At 41.0% G+C, this 20,563-nt stretch overlaps 1 protein-coding gene across 1 annotated transcript in view; it reads left to right on the forward strand.

The window, feature by feature from the left end:
* The window catches only part of DSCAM (Down syndrome cell adhesion molecule), a 402,368-nt gene extending 382,146 nt beyond the window's left edge, over positions 1-20,222 (forward strand). Inside the window, exon 33 of the mRNA XM_010580406.1 lies at positions 19,369-20,222. Within this exon, the coding sequence (XP_010578708.1) occupies positions 19,369-19,709 (341 nt within the window). The 3' untranslated portion in view covers positions 19,710-20,222. The remainder of the gene's footprint in view (positions 1-19,368) is intronic.
* Positions 20,223-20,563: the final 341 nt, after the last annotated feature.

A 20,563-nucleotide genomic window follows, 5' to 3' on the forward strand; every position in this document is an offset into this window, starting at 1 on the left:
TTAGGAACAGAAGGGGACTGTTTAGGCCATCAGATACACTCCTCTACAGCTGCAGCCATCTGGCAGTAGAACCTTCTGGGATAAATAAGACCATATGTGGTACATATCATTATAGAATCAGAAAATGGTTTGGATTGGAAGGGACCTTAAAGATCACCTAGTTGCAACCCTCCTGCCAGGGACAGGGACACCTTCTACTAGACCAGGTTGCTCAAAGCCCCATCCAACCTGACCTTGAACATTTCTAGGGAGGGGCCATCCATAACCTCTCTGGGCAACCTGTGCCAGTGCTTCACTACCCTCATAGTAAGGAATTTCTTCCTTATATCTAATCTGAATCTACCCTCTTTCAGTTTAAAGCCATTACCCCTTGTCCTACCACTACATGGCCTTGTAAAAAGCCCTCCTCCAGCTTTCTCATAGGTCCCCTTTAGGTACTGGCAGGCTGCTATAAGGTCTCTCTGGAGCCTTCTCTTCTCCAGGCTGAACAGCCCCAACTCTCTCAGCCTTTCTTTAGAGGTGAGGTGTTCCGGTCCTCCGATCATTTTCATGGCCCTCCTCCAACAGGTCCATGTCTTTCTTGTACTGAGGACGCCAGAGCTGGACGCAGTACTCCAGGTGGGGTCTCACCAGAGCGGATCAGAGGGGCAGAATCACCTCCCTCAACCTGCTGGTCACACTTCTTCTGGTGCAGCCCAGGTTACAGTTGGCTTTCTGGGCTGCAAGTGCACATTGCTGGGTCATATTCAGTTTTTCATCCACTAATACCCCCAAGTCCTTCTCTGCAGGGCTGCTCTCAATCCACTCATCGCTCAGCCTGTATTTGTGCTTGGGATTGCCCCGACCCACGGGCAGGACCTTGCACTTGGCCTTGTTGAACTTCATGAGGTTTGCACGGGCCCACCTTTCAAGCCTGTCAGGGTCCCTCTGGATGGCATCCCTTCCCTCCAGCATGTTGACCGCACCACACAGCTTGGTGTCATCAGCAAACTTGCTGAGGGTGCACTCAATCCCACTGTCTGTGTTGCCGACAAAGATGGACAGTGCCCATCTCTAACTCAAATCACCTGCTAATAAAACATGTCTTACATCAATACTTTCTGCTTGAGAGCAAAGGTTTGCTATCAGAAGAGTTCATAAAGACAGATTGCAAAAGATGTACTATCCCTTCTGCCTTGCAGCATCTTGTCAAGTTGTAATAACCCTTCGGTGATGTTCTTGAGCTGTTATATTCTCTCTTTGACATCTCCTAATATCAAACTAGAATTATCTAAAGGAGGGAGAATAAAAAATGGACAAAATTAAGACAGTGTTATAGCTCAAGGGATGTGGAGCTTTCTACCTTCAGACAAATTTAAACCCACTCCAACTTCTTACTGACTAAAGGTGCCTGAGGGACATCCATCAATTGGGCTCAATCAAATTTCCAGTTCACAAAGAATGCTGTTTCTTGTGATATCCCAGTGCACAATAGCATAGGTAGATTATTTGTGGTACTCTGAGATCAAATACTTTATAAAATCTTCTCAGAATATTTGTCAGTCTCCATTATAGAATACATGGTGTGACATCATGGAGGAGGATTCAAATGGGAAAAAGGCATAATTACATTTGTGTGTTTTTTGAAAAGGTGATTTATTTTACTTTATTTTTATTTAGTATATACGTTTGCCAGTGTGGGTGGGGCTACTTATATACACAGAAAGTAATCAGTAGTGCTCATATACGTAAAGAATAAAGTATGGTCTTTTGCTTAATATACATCATAAATGGAAAAGCAATTGTTGTGAAGACAGAGGAATGGAAGATAGACAGTGGTATCAGGAAAGTCATTCAAAAGCAGGACCTGACACTGAAAAGAAAGCATAAAGGATTTTGCTAGAGAAAGCTGAAAGAAGAACATGGGACGAAAAAGACCAAGCAGAAGGATAGAAAGTTATAATAGACAAGGCAGGAAATTAGTGTATCATAGAGATAGATAAGAGGGAAAATATGTAGGAAATAAAATAGTGAGAGAAATGATTGATTTCTGTGTAGTCACAGAGTAGAACCACAAACCCAGGAGCTGTAAAAATAAAGATAGAAATAATTTTACTTTCTAACTCAAAAAAAGAAAGATAAATATTTGTCTTTTCTCTGCTAAAGGGAAGCATCTGCATTCACAGCTGAGTCAAAATTGCAACCCTCTCCTTCCAGTCAGTCAACAAACATTTCTTATCATTTCTTTAACAAATAGCTTACTCCCTTTCATGTTCCAAATACATTATTTATGCATATTTAGTATTTGGTTCTAATATATTCCATATAAAAATGATTTTCTTGAGGGCATACAGCACGAAAATTTAGTCCCTGTGCTTGAGTTAAAAGCTTCCGGGGTTGGAACATCATCAGAGCCCCTGTAGTGAGTTACAGACTTGTAGCCATGTTTACCTCTGTTAGTTTAAATGGCTTGAATTTTTACCTGCTTTTCTTGATTAGCTTTAGCTTTCCTTTGCAGTAAGGAAATTAAATATATTATGAAATTAATAATTAGCTTCAATACTTTGAAAAAAAATTGAGTGTTCCAGCAGAGCAACTTGAATGTTGGCCTCTAAATATTGACTGATATGTTATTAAAGGTTACTTTTTGCAGGTCTTTAAACAAAACATGCAGGTAGAAAGACAGACCATATTTTTAGTGTTCGTATCAGTGAGGAAAGACTTAGTGGGCATCTTTCTTCTCTCACCCACCACTTCAGAAATTCTGCAGAAGTAATTAATAATTCAAATACAATTAATCAAAGTAATTCTACATTTGGGAGCATGGAGAAGAAATTAAAAAGTTAAGGTGTTTAGATTAAGTAGATGAGAACATCTGAGCTGAAACACTGACTGCACTTCTTTAGCACATGTCTATTCTTCCTTGAAGTAAGTCTTTTCTTTCAAGATAACTTTTACCTGTTTTCATGGTGCTTTGTTTTTCTTCTCCCCCAACTCATTCTCTTTCTTGTACAATGTCACTTTCAATAACTTATGCCTCCTCCTTCCTAATTTCTAATCTCACTTTTCAAACTGCCTGTAATGCTACCTATTGCAACTTTTATGGTTGCAATAAAGGTTTAGGTGTCTACAATCAGTAGTATTTGTTTTTCAAAATAACCTCCAACAATTAAAAGGCAGTTTCAGAAAGACTATAACAAAACATTATTTTGATAAGTGGGACATTTTGAAATTAATCTACCCAATGGCAAGGCTGCAACTTTACTCAAGAAAGGTAATGATGGAGGTTACCAGTGAAGACTTTGTCAGCCATAACTGACTGAGCTATCACAGCACCTATTTCTTAGCTTATTGCTACCATAAGTATTTGGTATGAGCAAGCAAAATGTTAGACCACCCTAAGGCTTGGCTTCAGAAGACCTTCCTGCAAGTTTCTGAGGGAATCCCAACTCATGTCACTGATTGTTCCCTTGCTTTTCCTGAGCATCTCATAGGATTCTTTTGTACCTGTATAGTCAAGCCTGCTGATCAAACCACCTGCTTTATCTAACAGGCAGTGTTTGAGAGCTCAGGTTGCTCCAAACTGAGATAGTTAATGATTAGGAGTAGGGTACCTGAATGCATTTTCATTGGAGGAGGAAAAGGGGTGATCAAGATTCAATGAATCGTATTCTGGGGGCTGACATCAACTTGCTATGATGTTCCCAACTTCCATACCATTTTCATTCAGAAATTGAATCAAAACATTTGATCACCCCATCAGCTTGAATTATATTTGGATGGCTCATCAGATGTCTAGGCAAGCTTAGTAATTGATCATTTCTAGCACTATAACTATGAATTAGGACTGTCTTTTCAGAACTTCTACACATTATGTACAACTTCGACTCTGTAACTAGTAATGCATAATAGTTGATTGCCTCACATTCTAGCCCACTGTAAGTCTTCTAATAGACCTTTTCCCTTCCAGTTAGCTGGTGCTTTAGATGCACACTCAGGTCAGCAGTCAGAACTGCTTCTGACTTCTGGATTTCTACACCTTTTTCCTGATATTTGGTTTACAGAAAAAAGAATCAGTTTCATTAAGTCAGCTCAGACATGGGAGCTAAAAAATGCAAGGATTTTGCCATAAAACAATAATGATAATTTTATAAAGAAAAATAGAGCAATCATACCTAATGTCATAGAAATTGTAAATAAGGAAACAAAGTGATTTTGGCATACTGAATCTGAGACATGCACCGGGACTTCAGAAAGATACGGATATTTGGCATGGTTATTCTTTTATAATTCAGAGTGCCAAATGTGTTGCATTGTAGTATACATCTCTATATTTCAGCTGAAGTTATTGCATCACAGAATCACAGAATAGTTGAGGTTGGAGGGGACCTCTGGAGGTCATCTGGTCTAACACCCCCCTCCTGACCCTACTCAAGCAGGGCCACCTATAGGTAGGTTGTCCAGGACCATGTCCAGTTGGGGTTTGAGTATCTCCAAGGATGAAAACTCTACCACCTCTCTGGGTGCCAGTGCTCAGTCACCCTCACAGTAAATAAATGTTTCCTGGTGTTCAGACAGAGCCTTCTGTGTTTCAGTTTGTGCCCATTGCCTGTGGTCCTGTCACTGAGCACCACTGAGAAGAGCCTGGCTCTGTCCTCTTTGCACCCTCCCTTCAGGTATTTGTATACACTGATGAGATCCCCTCGACCCTTCTTTTCTTCAGGCTGAACAGTCCCACCTCTCTCAGCCTTTCCTTGTAGGAGACATGCTCCAGTCCCTTAATCATCTCAGTGTCCCTTAGCTGGACTCTCTCCAGTAGCTCCACATCTCTCTCGTATTGGTGAGCCCAGGGCTGGACGCAGCACTCCAGGTATGGCCTCACCAGCACTGAGGGAAGCATCACCTCCCTTGATATGCTGGCAACACTCCTATTGCAAACCAGGTCACAGCTGTCCCTTGTCATAATGGCACATTGCTACTTCATGTTCAACTCTGTGTCTGCCAGGACCCCCAGGGCCTTTTCTGCAAAGCTGCTTTCAAGCTGGGTGGCCCCCAGCACGTACTGGTGCATGGGGTTGTTCCTCCACAGGTGCAGGACTTTGCACTTCCCCTTGCTGATCTGCATGAGGTTTGTGTTGGCCCATTTCTCCAGCCTGGCAAGGTCCCTCTGGATGGCGGCACAATCCTCTGGTGTATGGGCCACTCCTCCCAGTTTTGTGCCAGTACCTCAGCCTTTTCCATGTCCTGTGTCACTAGGTTCCCTGCTCCATTCAGCAGCGGAGCCACATTTTCCCTGGCCTTCCTTTTGTCACCTATATGCTTATAGAAGCCTTCCTTGACATCCCTGGCCAGATTCAACTCCAGTTGGGCTTTGACTTTCCTAACCACATTTCTTCGTGCTTGGACAGTGTCTCTATATTCCCTCCAGGTTACCTGTGCCTGCTTCCACCCTCTGTGTACTCCCTCTTTGTGTCTGAGTTTTGCCAGGAGCTCCTTGTTCATCCATGCAGGCCTGCTGGCATTTTTGACTGAGTTTCTGCTCATTGAGCTTGGAGGAGGTGATCCTTGAATATCAATCAGCTTGCTTTGACATGAGGCTACTTCTAGTTGTCTGTAAGAGCAGCTGTAGATGTTTTCTGCATCACTGTCTTGACACCAGGCAAAAACTTTCCAGTATAGAGAGAAGGTGTTATTAAACAGTCTTCAACAAAAAATATTTTAGGTGTTGCATTTTTCTTAAACTTTTCAAAAGTCATAGCTACAGAAAATGGAACAGGGAAGTAGGATTTTTTTAAAATAATTCCTACATTCAGTGTTTTGAAAGCATGTCTTATGCATCCTTGTGCTCTGATCTTTACAATCTGTAGACAGATTTTTGGAAAAAGTTGACATTATTTGTAGGTTCTGCTTCAGCATCCACAATAGCATCATTATTTTTCCTTTATACACGTTATAAACCACCAAGCAAACTGAAATTACTGCTAAACAACAGCTTCTGCATAGCTTCCAAAAAATGAAAGGATGGATGCACGCCTGCACATAGGTTTTTGTGGACTTCACAGAGCTGGCAGGCCTAATTTGCCCAGGCCTTGAAGCTGACCCACTGCAGATGGTGACATTTCTCAGTAAGCCATAAAAATAGTCTTGTGTCTCAGGAGGCACATTAAAAGAGAAAATTGAAGCGGTAGAGATAGCATAGCAGTATTTTAAACATGTGGGATAAATCACATCCTTCAAAAAAGTGGGTCTTCAATTCCTAAGCTCTGTGCAGTATTAATATTTTTCATGGTATAAAAATGATGTCAATACATTGTTAGCATTGAATTTTTCTCAGCATCAAAACTCCCAGAAGTTTGGGATTATGATTGCTGCTCTCCTCCCCACAGTTGTCACTAACTTTGTCACTAACTAGAAGTTTGGTTAGCAAGATCAGGCCCTCAAAGAATAGGTATGCCAGGCAATCATCTCAACAGTATACTAGGTCCTTCAAGATCAAAACTGAGGCATTTTTTCATATTAATATTCAGAAATTTCAATAGTTGTTACCCAAAGTTTACCTGGGAGGTTGACAATTGAATCAGTCCTTTGTCCTCCAAAGTTGTCATTCAAATCTTGCATTCAGAAACTGGGTGGGACAGAAATTGGAAAGAAATATACTCTCTTCCTACCTGCCACTGTGCCATCAAAGAGTCTCTAATGTAAAAAAGTGGAAGATAATTGTAGAGGTTGAAAAAGTTTTATAATAATGTTTCTCTTTTCTGTTTTAAAAACATTAACCACAAACTGAGTTACCATAACAATTATTCTTAACTGCAATAAACATTGCAGTAGCAGTTTATTAAAAATAGATTTCTGTTATTATAATTTTAAATCTCAGTAATAGCCTCAGCCAAGAAGCCTCTTGGGTTTTTTACTCTCTCTACTCCTAAATTATTGTGCTTGAGAAAAGAACAGCTATTAACTGGGAAGTATTTTGATATTTCTGTTATTCCCAAGTGCTATTTATGGTTTTTTTGTGCACAGACAACTTACTTGCATCCTCTGGCAATGGAATTCATGCTTGGAAGAAATAATATCTGACCGGTGCTTGGATAGGAAATATCTAGAAAGTTTTCATCAGGTCTCTTGCTATTTGCAGAAACCCCCCTTTCACAGGGGTACTGCAAAACTCAGACCCCCAGATTATATTTTTCTGATGCTAATCAGCATAAAAAAGAAGCTCTTCAAATACGTGACATTATCCTTAAGGGTTAGCTTGACTCGGACCAGGCAGAAACTTGTCTACCTGATGTCACAAAACAAGCAAGCGCAAGCTCATTTTGACAATCCCCCTTCCTTGCCTCTTTGGAGATCACATTAAGACAGAAATCCTGCAGGACTAACAACATCTCAGATACACTTCCAGAGAAGAAATATCATTACTGTCAGATTAGGAGATTTTGAAATCCATTTAAAGCGTGCCAAGATTTTATATCTCAGGACCTCTTCTACAAACTTTCAGCTGATGAAAGGAACCAGTTTGGAAAGAATCCTGCATGTGGGTGGAGAGGAAAGGCAGCCAGGCAGACTCCGAAAAAAACAGATTTTCCAGAGACTGATTTCACAGCCCTGAAGATGGCAAGAACACCCCATCCCTCCATGGGGAAGCTGAGTGCTTTCCTGGGTCCCTACACCTGCACAGAGCAGGAGCACCAGTTTGCTAAGCCCCTGCTCCACTGGAAGCATTTTCCTCCTGCTGCCCATGTGCTGTTGGTTGATGCTTGGGGGCAGAGCTCCATCCTCTGCCTGCCAGCCCTCCTGCTCAGCCTCTCCATCCCAGAGGAGGAGATTTGGCCAGCAGCCACCACCTTCTCACAGCAGCCGGAGGACAGGACAGGCCTGCTCTCAGTCAAGCTCTCAGCAAGCAAGTACGGGCACTTCTTTGGTCTCGGTTTCTCAGTTCAGCACCTAAGTCAAGCAGCTTGAGTCTAGCCCTAAGCCTACTGCATATTTAATAGAAAAGAACGCTGGTCTGACCTCTCCAGCTTTGCTGAATGATCAAGTTCTTTCAGTATTTAAGATGCCTTAATTAGCATTCTCGACCCAATTTACAAATTTCTTGCCGCTTTGACTAATCCTGCTGACTTGAACAGCAAAGTCTTAGCTTGTAGACAAGCTGTAAGCTCCAGAATGCAAGTACTTTATTAAATAATTATTTACAAGAGTCCCTTAAAATATAGTCTGGACATCACCTGCAGTGCGTTAATGTTGTTTTAAACACCCAAGTCAAGAAACAAATCTTCTTTTCCAGTGTTCAGTCACTACAGCTAAAATAAGCTGCTTAGCACAATAAGAAAAACATGAACCACGCAGTAATAGAAAGCACAGTATATTTTCAATGTCAGCCCTGTAACCCGAGATAACGAGATGTGAACTCTTTTCCACTGATCTGTGAGTTCAAGGGTGAAGGAGTTATTTCCCTCTTCTACTCAATGTAGGAAAGTGTGACATAGTGATGAAATCTATTTAGAGACTTGCTTTCTATGGAAAAGTTGCTGACAGCGCTCTATAAGCTGCAGCGGTAACTGAATCCGATACAAATTCAGCCACTGGGGATTCAGTAATGGCTGGGACTCTTGACTTAGGGCTTCCAGCTCACCTTTTGCCTCTTTTCCCCAGGCCTATTATATTATTCTGCATTGACTGAAAATGGAATTGTACAGTTCCACAGTTTCCAGATCCAAAGCTGAATTTCTTGAAGATATGGGGGAATCTACATTTGACCTTTTTTTTGTTCAGAAATCCCACAGCAAAGTGTGAAAAGGCTAATATATGGATTGTTTTCTTTTTTAGTTCTACACTTGCACTCTCTGGTTTCAAATAAAATAGAATATATATATAAAAAAATAGATATGTGCATGTGCACATCATATATAGTGTGTATGTAGAACAAAGAAATCACCATCCTGACTCCAAAACTGGAGACCAAGGTCCAGTTTTGAGAAAATGACATAAGGAGACATCAAAATAGGCAGGTGGGAAAGCAGTGGGACAGGCAGAACAGTTGTAAGTGGGGAGAAAAACTTCTTGCCTATGTTTTTAACTGTAGTGAATACTCTTAACACGTATGTTAACTTACTTGTATGTATACTTACCTACACGAGTGACATATTCTAAAGTAACTCCCCTAGATGAGCATCTCTAATGTTTCCATATTAAATTTTCCCACACCTGGAACACCTTCTTTTCATTTTCTATTGCTTTGTTGGAAAACTAGGAACATGTCACAAAAAGACAGACTGTGCCATTTGCTTCTTATCACAGAAATGGCACATCGGTGATGAGACTAAAATGCCTTTATCCTGTCTCAGGTTTTATTTCTGCAGAGTGTCAGGAGCTTTTTCTCCTTCTGCTGTGAAAAGCTGAATGTTCTGTGGGGATGAAAACCATTTAATTCCACATTTAATTTGACATGACTACGTACTTGAAATCATTGGCTTGCATTACTTTTCTGGTGGATTTACAGAAAGGAAAGTTCACACTGCAAGTTTTTTAACCTTGCCAGTACAATAAAAATGAACCTAAGCAGGTTCAGATCAAAAGCTAAAATATTATGAGGACAGAAAGGAAAACTATGGTGGTGTGAATCATGAGTTTAAATAGGGCAGCTGTTCAGTTACAAATACAAAATTTCTGTGCAAATGTAATGTGAAAGTTCCATTTTAGTTAGCATACAAGATGTCTGGAAGCTAAATTCAAGTTCTTGATGATAAAAGTAATTTAAATTATTTTTACAACTGTCATCTATAAATCAGTGATACTGGTGTTAGGAAGATTTATTTTATTTTTTTATTAGAGGAGAGAAACAACTGGTACCAGTTCCTCAAGGACTCTACGAGGAGTGTGTAGGAGCACAATTATCTTTTCCTGTTGCTAATTTATTTGTTATTTTTGTTTGAGATTTAACATTAACTTTGGAAAAAAATACAGTATCCAAAACTGTGCTGGTTTGTGATACTATTTGGTTTTTTGCTTTCTTCTAGATTAAAAGTTGCATGTTAGGGAAAACACCCTGTCTAGAATGCCCATTTCCTACCTTTTTATTACCAACAAAATATTTATTAAAAATGAGATATTTTTTTTTTAATTTGAATTTAATTTAGTTTTTCTAAAGCTGATTATTTTCTTTATGGTCTTTTTTTTTTTCATAAGCTGCAACTATTAAAATAGACTACCCATGTTTTCTGTAGGTTTGGAGGCATTGGATTCAACTGTACTTAGTGGAGAGTTTTATGCCTAAAGCAAGGATTACATTTATCAGTAAATTTTCAGCTACTTTCATGTTCTTACAGTCATAACTGCAATGTTAAATTTCTAAAACTACCAGCAAATGTTCCAAATCAAACCAAAGATGCTGTGTCCAATTAAAATAATAGATTTTTAGAGCAGTTCTGTTAAGAGTCCCTATCTTAAACCTCACTTCTACAAAAACTAGATTTCACCTGTTCATGCCGTTTTAATTTTGAATATGCCAAAGCATTTCACCTTGATAGTGTTGAGACACAGCGTGTGTGATTTTTGCGTGGGCTTTCAGTCAGCCCAAGGTAACCAGAAGCAGTTGTTTCCATACAGATAAGAACGGATCTAGCCTTGCTTTAAGGTCCTGGCAGTCAATTACAGCTGTTACTGCTTTAACTGACTGCACACACAGCAGGCTCTGCTCATTTCCCCTGTGCTAAGAGGACCTTAATGTAATCTGAGATCTATAGGAGAAGTGAGAGACTGGCATCTGAAAATGTAAACCAAATCTTACCTGCAAGAAAAAAACCACACTTGTGCTATTTTTGGAAGTAAAGTAGAAACTGTTATCACTAGAGAAACAAACTTTTGTTTTAACAGTACATTCATAATCTGACTGTAGCGATAGTCTTTGCTATCCATGTAAGAGCTTCTTTATATGCTGGCCTTTAAAGCATAGCTGTATGTACATGTGGATGTATTTCAATATTGTTCCCCTTTTTGTGCCAGCATCCTTAATTTAAATGTGAGAGCTGAACTTCTGGTCCCAGTGGATTAATTAACAAAAATGCAATGATGCACCTCATCAGCATCACTCAGGTGATTCAAACTGATGGACATGTGGAGACCAAGTTACAGTAATTTATCCGTGAATATATCTTCAGCAGAGCAGCAGGGCAGCATCGATATTGGTTTCCTTGTTGTAGCCTGACCTCCCCGTAACTATTAGTGGAGCGTTATGCTTACCCCTCACCTTGGCACGGTCAGGTTTAGCCATGAATTCATGGGTATGCCGCAAAGCCTGTTGAGGTCAACAGAGTGGCTCCCACTGATTTCAGTGAACCATAAGTACAGTTCAAACTCCTCACCTCTCCAGCCTCTGGGCTGAATCTAGGCTCCCAAGATATCCCAGGAATAAACCCATGAAGGATGCCAGTTTCCATGGAGTCACGATCGATTTAACCTCAGCTAATGTATAATTGAACACTTTCCGTTCACTGCACCCAGGATCAGCAAATGCGTTCTTAAAACTCCAGCATCGCTAACTAGAGGCACCTGAGCGAGGGCTCCAGCACAGCTTTCCTAGCTCAGCCGGTGGGCAGGAGAGCGCTGTCTCAGAGCATCCTTAAAAATGTATGAAGCAGCTTGCGGGACAAGGTGAAGACGGAAAGGGAGAGCTCCCGTACTTTAGTTTTCTAACATCATTTCATTATTTATTGACAGTTTTTCTGACTTGAGTTTTGGAGTGCATATTGATTTACATGGTGAGGTCTCTTTTACAAGTTTTTATAAGTTAGACATTGCATCAAATCGAAACAGGAAGGCCTCAGTTTTGCAGGTGCACCATCCCTGTGAGGCTGAACACCCACATGGCATCTCCATAGAGTCTAAATCTATCTGGCCCCTGGAATTAATCAGTTTTTCCTTCCTTACACTGCCAGCTCAGCGACAAAGAGGCCCTTAAAAATATGTCCATTCTCCTTAAAGTTACTTCTGGAAGGTACAAAGCATCTGAGAGGTGTTTTAAAAGTGCAGCACTGTATGAAAGACCAAAGTTCTGCTTGGAGAAATACAAACCAAAAATGTGCTTTGATTCCTGTTTCATTAGAGCTTTCGGGAGCAGGCAACAACACGATAATCAAGTCTCCTGGCATTCAGTTAGACAGATGCACAGTGTGTTACATTGATGTAGTACAGATGTATGATCTCAGCTAAACTATAGCAGTCATGCTTTTGCTTTAAGACACATTGATTAAGGACTTCTTGGAATTAGAATTAAATCTAAATAACAAAATTAATCATCTTAAAAAAAAATTATCCACATTAGTTGGGATCCTCATTTTCAGTCACTTAAACCTAATCTCCAGTAAGTATAAATCAATTTATAGTGTTCCTGAAATCAATATAGCTACTCTGATTTATGCCAGTAGCAAATTTGGCTCCTGAACTACAGTTTTACTGATACCCTGGTGTTTCTTAAGAGATAACTCCAACAGTTGTGGTCAACAGTAACTTAACTGTTGTTTTTATTTTGTTGTGTGAAACATAGTTGGTATTTTTAATGCTTTTATGAAAATGCCAGTTTTAGCAGACTGCAACATGCAATATTTAACAAGGTGTTAGAGATCTTCCAATTATCTACAAGGGTGCAGTTTTCATGGAGAAAGAAAAATTAAACTTGCCAGTTATAAAGTACAGCCCTGCAGGGATGATAGGGAATTCTGATTTCTCCATCTAGAAATGGGAAACTTGGCATATTTTTCTGAAGTGTTTTGGCTGTTTCCTACGTGATCACAAACATGAACAGCGTAAAGACGTGATTTTTATGTCGTCTGCCAAAACACTGTGAGAAGCCCAAAAGATGTAATGGCATGGGTCACAAAGCTACAAAGGGCAGGTTAGCAGCTGAAATGCATCCAGACACCTTGCTGGCCTTGATCAACATTATGCATTCAGTTGGTTTAAAAGTGTCCCCCAAACATTGAGCACTTTGATCATTTTTCTTGGGCAGCCAAGCAGAGATAGAAGAAGGGAAGAGCATGTGCCTGCTTTTACAGCAGCTTCTTCGCTAATGAGAAAGCTGTGCTCTGCCTCCTCCCTCTTTCCTCTCCCCTTCCTCTGCTAAGACTGTAATTTAAGGGAGTGCTTGGACCTTTTGCCTTTTATTCCAGATCACCTTAGAGAATTATTAAATCCAGCTTTTGTATTGAAAAAATGGGTTTAGAAGGAGCCCGTAAGCTCCAGAACTTGTTAATGGTGTGCTCCTGTTGATTGAGAGCAAGCTGAGGTTCCCATTCATTTGAGCAGTCAGTAATTTGCATGGGGAAATTTCACCTCCATTTCCATTACTGATGCATATTGGCTCTAGAGAGTGGAGCCCTGTTATTCAAAGCATTCTTCAGAAATTTTTTATTGTTCAGTTGTGGCATTTTACTGCAACATTTACAAGAAAATAGTAATTATTAAACAAAGAGCATTGGGAAGGCAGTTCCACACTGAACAGATCCTGGGGAAAACAAAACAAAACAAAACAAACCCTAACAGAGGCATAAGTTAAAGCTGCCTACTGCTTTGATTCTCTTCATTTCATTATCCTCCAAGTTTCCAACAAGTACCCTTCTGACCCTTCGACTGGGTGCTGAGTCAAGGCGGGCACCATGAAGCTCAGCTGGGTGCTGGGAGCACCAGCTCCCCATTTTGGGGCAGGAATGACTCTGCATCTGGAAAGGATTTCCTTGCTTCCCTTTGCAGCCAGTCACTTTTCCTGGCTAACAAGGCAGGAGGGCAGAGCTGGTGCTGAGCTCTTCACTGAGGCACCACCAGGCTGAGACCTGTATCAGCCAAGCCAGGAGGTTCAGGACTGATCCTCTTTACCCCCTGCTTGGCTGAGCAGGACACAGGATCAAGGTAACCGAACAGTTGGCTTTATTGCTCATTAAGTGTATTTATTTCTGAAGTTGCAGCGTGCTGTGAGCCTTGCAGGTCTGACTCTTAGCCTGTTGGTGCGGGAACGATTGCAGCGCAGCGCTGACTGTTCTGCGGGTTCAGTGCAGGATACATGGCCAGAAGGTGGACAGTGAGGGAGCACCAGCAGGGTTCAAACACTGACAGCAGCAACTGTAAGAAATGTTATTGCTGCTATCAGTCCAGATTCAGATCAAGCTGCTGCTGTCTAAGAAATCTTTGCCTGCTAGCTTTTAATGGTGTGTCAGGTTTTGAAGTGACAAAGACCTCTGAACATCGCTTGTGCTCTTTTTTTCATCACACCTCTCACCTTGGCCTTGCAAACCCTCCACCCTTTCCTCATTTCTAAGTTAAGCTTTTCCTATGGGCAGTCTTTTTCCTGAGAAACAGCCTGTGAGTATCAGCAAAGGCTTCACTGATTTATTTACTGTGCTAGTGAGCTGGAAAACCCCACTAAACTTTTTAATCAGCATAAACATGAACTTAAATCTATCTGTCAGCAGCTCTGTCTCCCTTGCTTCCTTTCGAAGGAAAACACAATATCCCATCCGTGCTTCCACTTCCAAACTCAGGACTAGCCGAGAGATGCCCAACACAGTGGCACTTCATCTTTGCTGGCACTTGTACACCCCCCCAGCACTGCACAATGTCATGAAGAGTACACTCGGGTCCCAAATCAACATAACTACATCAGCAAGGCACCTTACCCGTGCTAACAGAGCTGTATGGATTCAATTCTGGCATGATCCCATGAGATCATGCCAGAGAGATCTCTAAGAGCTTTTTTTACCCACTAGCCTATTGAAGTAAGCTGTGTGAATGCCCTATTCACCCAGTCTCATTCTTACCTTTGTTAAATAAAATATCCTGTCATAGTCACCAGTCCAGCTTTATAAACTCTTCTAAAATAATCTTTCAAATAGCATGGAATTTCCTTCACATGGCAAACCAAAACTTGAAAATCATCAGGCAGTCATCATCACTGAGGGTATCTGTGTCAGAGCATCGTGAAGACAAATTGCTTTTGCTTTAGTGGAAGTTACGATTCATGAGAAAATGCATATAGTTATCGTGACAACTTGGTAAGAGCATCTTTTTTGCAGTCTGTGATGATCTTTGTATTGAATATAAGCACAAATCCTTAGATTTTTTCTGGAGCAGATGAAAGCAAAAATACATGCAAGCTCTCTGGCATTTGAAAGAGGTATGAGGTACATCTTTGGGGAGAAAGGAGGGCATCCCATCTTGGTTTAGTTCTGCAAACAAGATAGCTATCTTGAATAAAATCCCAGAAAAGTTGAGCAGTGATATTTTTGCCAAGTGCTGCATTAACTCAGAAAATGCTCCATTTTTTGGTAGAATGTGTTCCTTATGGTAAATATCATAGTAAGTGACTTTTAGCATTTGTTTACAAATATTTGTTGAAGCGAACATTTTCTTAAATGTGCTATACTAAATAATTCAGTAGAGGGTTGGACAGAAAAAAAAAGACTGAGGTAGTTCTGGCTTGAATTGCCGCATTCAGATTTGACTGGATGTTTATTGTTTGTGTATGAATTCAGTGTTTCTGAATACAGCAAATTTCCCTTTTTTAAAAATGCATCAGAAAACTATAGTTTTACAATGTCTTTTGTACTAATTAAACCAAAATGCATGAATTATTAAACATGCTCATTTGCAGTGTTCATGCACTTGAAAGGTTTGCTTTCGTTAGTAATAAGGCACACACACAGCTGAAAAGAGGTAATTAGAGCATCAAAAGCAGTGAACCATCCTGAAACTTCATAATGCTTTGCCTGAAAAAAAATCACCATTCAGCTGAATAGCAAGAAAACAAAAAAAATGTCTACACTGTTGAGTCCAGAAGGATGAGAACCAAAGTCTTTCCAAGTAACTCCATAGATATGCAAGAGGCTTTTAGTCCTCAAATATACCTTCAGAACTGATGTAGGAATGGCAAAAGGGAACCCCTGTGGTTATATTTCAAAGACTCTGTTTTCAAGTAAGAAACACATTAGTTCTTCTAAATCAAAGACTTTTTCATCCTGTGAGACTGTTTCAATCCTAGCAAAGAAGAAGAAGTTCTGATCTCAAAATTTTTCTTTTCTAATGATTTTAATAATCTGCTTGTTTTATAAGCACTTGCAGGGAAAGATGCTTCTTGCAGATAAGAAGGAGCGCTGGCACTTTTTATGATAGGAAAATGTGTACGTCATATCAAATAATGAGTGCTCTGTGTAAGCCATGCCAGAGATTGTGCATTGCGTATCCAGCTTTGGAGACCAAGTTACACTCTCTGGTTTCCCATTACTGCAATCCTGTTGGAACTTTGCCCCCAGACATTTAGAAAATTACAGTAAAATGACTGCATATTGTTTACACAGATTATTGACTATGCTTTCTTATGTAGATTTAGGGAGGAAAAAAAGGTCTTTTTTACACAGCCTGAAGCTCTTAAATACATGTGCGAAATGTCTAGACAGCAGCTTGAAAACCAACCTTCATCTCTGTAAGGTTCAACACTCATCTTTTTCATAGTCCATGCACATCCATGGCTCTCAAGAAGGAGCGGTGTGTTAAGATACAGAAGTGGCTCTCCAAGGCGACTGCGGGGGTCTGCCAATGAGCCATGCTCCGGCTTCTGCTCCGCACCGGCTCCTTCCTGGAAAGTCGACCATAAAACAGAAAATGCAGTAGTAAGAGGGAATGCGTGTGAAATTACCTGGCTGGTCTTAATAAAGCAGCGGGCGTTGTGCCGCCTGGCAGCAGCCCATCAGAGCTGGTGTTAGGGCAACAGACTTCTTTGGGAAAAGGCCTGTTGTTGCGGGGAATAGGGATGGGGGTTCAGCACAGAAAATTGGTCCTTTTCTGCCGGGGCTGAGGGATGCCTCTTTTGCATGGTGGGCAACCATGGGAGCACAAAAGAAACCCCGCTTTCTGACCCCGGCAGTCTCTAAACATCCCTGACAAGAAAGAAGGTATTACTTTGGTATTTATAGTTAGTCACAAAGTTTTCACGCCCACTGTTGCCATCTCAGAGGCGTGCTTTGCTGCCCGCCTTCGCTGGGGCCCTGACAGGGATAACCCACGCCTGAGGCAGCCAAACGAAGGCCCTCACCACCGTCGTTAGTGGGCAGAGACAGGTACGCGGGGGCAGCATCTCGCTCCTACGCTCTTGTCTCTCTCCCCCACTGGGGAGGAGCAGGTAGCGATAAGGCTCCTAATTTAGGATACCGCGATGCTGCAGAAGATGCAGCCACAGGGAGCAAGCAATACTAAGAGTTTCCCATCTAGGCTGTCTCCTCCCCGCAGCCCACGGGGAATGGTCGTTGGAGCAAACCGTCCCCACAACTGCATCGTGGAAGGACTCGGCCCAAAAGGGAACCCAGAAGCAAAATAACTGGGGTGCAGCATGGGTGGCCAGGGTATGGGGGTCTGGGTGCCAAGGGGCTGTTGGGCAGCACGGGCATACCCGCGGGCAGCTCCGTTCGATGCCTTTAGTTAAGTGGAGTGAGTCGGCGCCTGCCAGTTCGTGTGTCTGTATCCTGATGTGCTTTCCCCCAGCGGTAGGTACATTGCTGTCTCGGCTGAAATAGGTCTCATACGCTGAATGGGTCTGGCATGAAAGGTACTGTAGGAAAATAGGGTAAATGAGTAAAACCAAATAATGTTACCACAATTCATTTTTCAAGTGGTAACCTGTATCATTATAAGCACAAACCTTCCCATCTCTCTAAACTTATGTAAATGCTATTGTGGTGCATGTCAGCCTAATCTTGAGATATGCACATCTTACTCTATGGGGATTAGACACTAAGTACCATGCATCTCTGTTGGAGATTTAGCTAGAATAAAACATATGGAATCAGACAGTGCCTGGGGGATTTCTATAGGAATAACCAGTGTTTCTGTCCAAATGTAACTTCGCAGCAATTCTCTGTCTGTAACCTGAAATTATGGATAGAGCAGATGCTGTTACTCATTTAGGCAAGATTTGCAATGCCTTGACTTATATGAGAAAGCAAAAGACCTGTTTTATTTTAGATCATTGGACAGCTTTTAGTATGGTTAGGAAAAACGGAATTGTTATGCCTTGTTTTATTATGAAGAAGTGCTTTCCTAGTGTACTGTTTATGCCACTGCCACAGCTCAGCCTTAATTTCTACTGCTGTAAATAGCTCCTGTAGACACAGGTGTAGTAGTGCCAAGAGTCTTCTACTTTAAACATTCAGGGTGCATCCCATCTGTAGATGAGACTATGGTTTTGATATCAGCTATAAAAAGGAAGCTATACAGCTGCAGAGGTCTGTAAAGAAGGGGAAATGCTGTTCTTGAATGGGCCTATAAGTGCTTTTTTTCATATATACATGAGGTTACACCATCAAATATTTTTTTAAGGTAATGTCATTATGTGCCTGATTGCCTCTCATTTGCTTGAAGTAACTTTATGAATGCCTAACAAGCAGGCCAAAAATAAATAAGCCAAACGGATTTCTGTAGCAGGTCTAATACACATAGAGATATGTGGAAGGTAACACTTATCCCTGCCTAATTACAGATAGCAGGTCCAAGGCACCTGTGTGAACTCTGTAGATTTGCAAAGACAAATCCTCTGAACTGAGGAGGCTGCCATCACCAGGTTCACATAGAAATGGCCAGAAATTAGGGGAAATAACAAAGAGGAGGTTTCCTTGACAATACAGAACAGAAGGGAAGGTTGATGCAAGAGCTAGGTGCCAGCCCCAATGAATTTTGTTGCTACAAACCAGCAGCATATTGATGGCCATAGTGGTAGAAAATCATTAGTGGTTTAAATACAGTGATGATGGGTGGCAGGTAAATGTAATTATACTGGAACAAGAATGCTTTTCTCTCTTATTCAAAAATCTCTTTAAAAACTATAGTTTTAACACTCATGCATCCATTTAAAATAATTTGGTCATTCTATTCTGGATTGGGGGTCATTAATTGTAATTGTGAAGGTTTTCATTTAAAATGGAAAATAAGAAAAGGAAATCTACCGAGCCTGTACATTTTCCAAGTTTTGACAAATGAAAACCAAGACTTTTTCTTCTAGGATTTTGAGAAAAACTTCCTGGTCTTTTCAGTTTGTCTTCTTCATGCTGTGAGTGCATGTAAAACACATCGCACTTCTCCTTATAGTCATTCTAGTATGGAAACAAATATTAATAGTGAATTCTTATGGGTCTGCCCAAAAGGAGACTGTTGACCCTTGATTCTGTAAGATCATAGCATAGTAAATGGCTGACAAACAATATACCAACTCTAAATGCTGCAGCTGGATTGATTACAGATACTCTGCTTTGGTGGCCAAATCCATCAGCTTGATTCCCCCAGCCAGTAAGTGAGCGTAACACAGCACACGACCGTAAGTAAGGACTTGTTTTTTCACTTTTGCCTCCCCAGGTGATCTCATGCATTTGCCACCCTACCTTAGGATGGACTTTTTATTGAACCGTGGCGTGCAGGGCACGAGCAGAGACCTGGGTTTGGGGCAAGCCTGCTTGGAGCCGCAGAAAAGCCGAACCTTGAAGCGCCCCACCGTCCTGGAGCCGATACCCATGGAGACATCCTCCACAAGAGAAGTACAGTCATGGCAACCTGGTGCTGTGGCGACGTTACCTCAGCGAGAAGGAGCTGAGTTAGGACAGGCAGCAAAAATGAGCAGCTCCCAAGAATCCCTGCTGGACTCCCGGGGCCACTTGAAAGGAAACAATCCCTACGCAAAATCTTATACCCTGGTATAACAAAAAGAGCATGGCTGGACAGTGGCTGTAAATATTTACACTGAAAAAAAATCCAATGAAAGCTACCTTTTTTTTATTGAATTCCAATATTTATAATTAAAGAAGAAGATTGCCAAACTATTTGACAAAAAAAAAAATATGAACGACAGACAGTGCAAAGACTCTCTTGCTTTTTTTCTGTCTGAGTGTGAGCTTCATCTGACTGGACATCTGAATTTTTGGGTAAAAGAGTCCAGTTTTCTGATCTTCACAAGCGTTTGTGTTTTTACTGATTTTCTACGAAGTGCATGGAGACTTAACTAAAACATTTTAACTGGAAGTTCCATCAGACAAGATTTAAAAGGGAAAAAAATCACAAAAAAAAAAAAAATCACCCTATTTGTGAATTCAACAGGAACATTGATTTGGAAAAAAACAAGTCTTTTGTCATGTTTGCACCTTTTTTTTTAATTAGAAAATGGGTCCTTGATTGTTCTTTTTTTGTTGTTAATTAGGATGAGTGATGTCAGTGGAGTGAGGGGACTGATTTGGGTTTTTTTTTAATATTAATTTAATGAGACACTCTTTGCATTTTGTCTATGCGAAATAAAAGGGTCTTCTGCCTTTATTTGTGACGTCTGCTTCCGTTGCCTTCTGCTGTACTTGGTTTTCCCTAAATGTAACCACCATGTCAGTTCCAGAATCTGAACAATGTCTTCTTGTACCTTGGGCAGAAAAGGAAAGCGGGGGTCATACCTTTGGAAAAAAAAATTGACGTTCACTTACCCACAGCTTTTTTGCTACCATGGGGCAGAGAGCTAGGACGGTGCAAGTCCCGAGTGCTCTGAATCAAACTCATCAGGGACTGTCTGCAT

This window comes from Haliaeetus leucocephalus, unplaced genomic scaffold (assembly GCF_000737465.1).
Source record: "Haliaeetus leucocephalus isolate CR32 unplaced genomic scaffold, Haliaeetus_leucocephalus-4.0 Scaffold702, whole genome shotgun sequence".
NCBI classification, from domain to species: Eukaryota; Metazoa; Chordata; class Aves; order Accipitriformes; family Accipitridae; genus Haliaeetus; species Haliaeetus leucocephalus.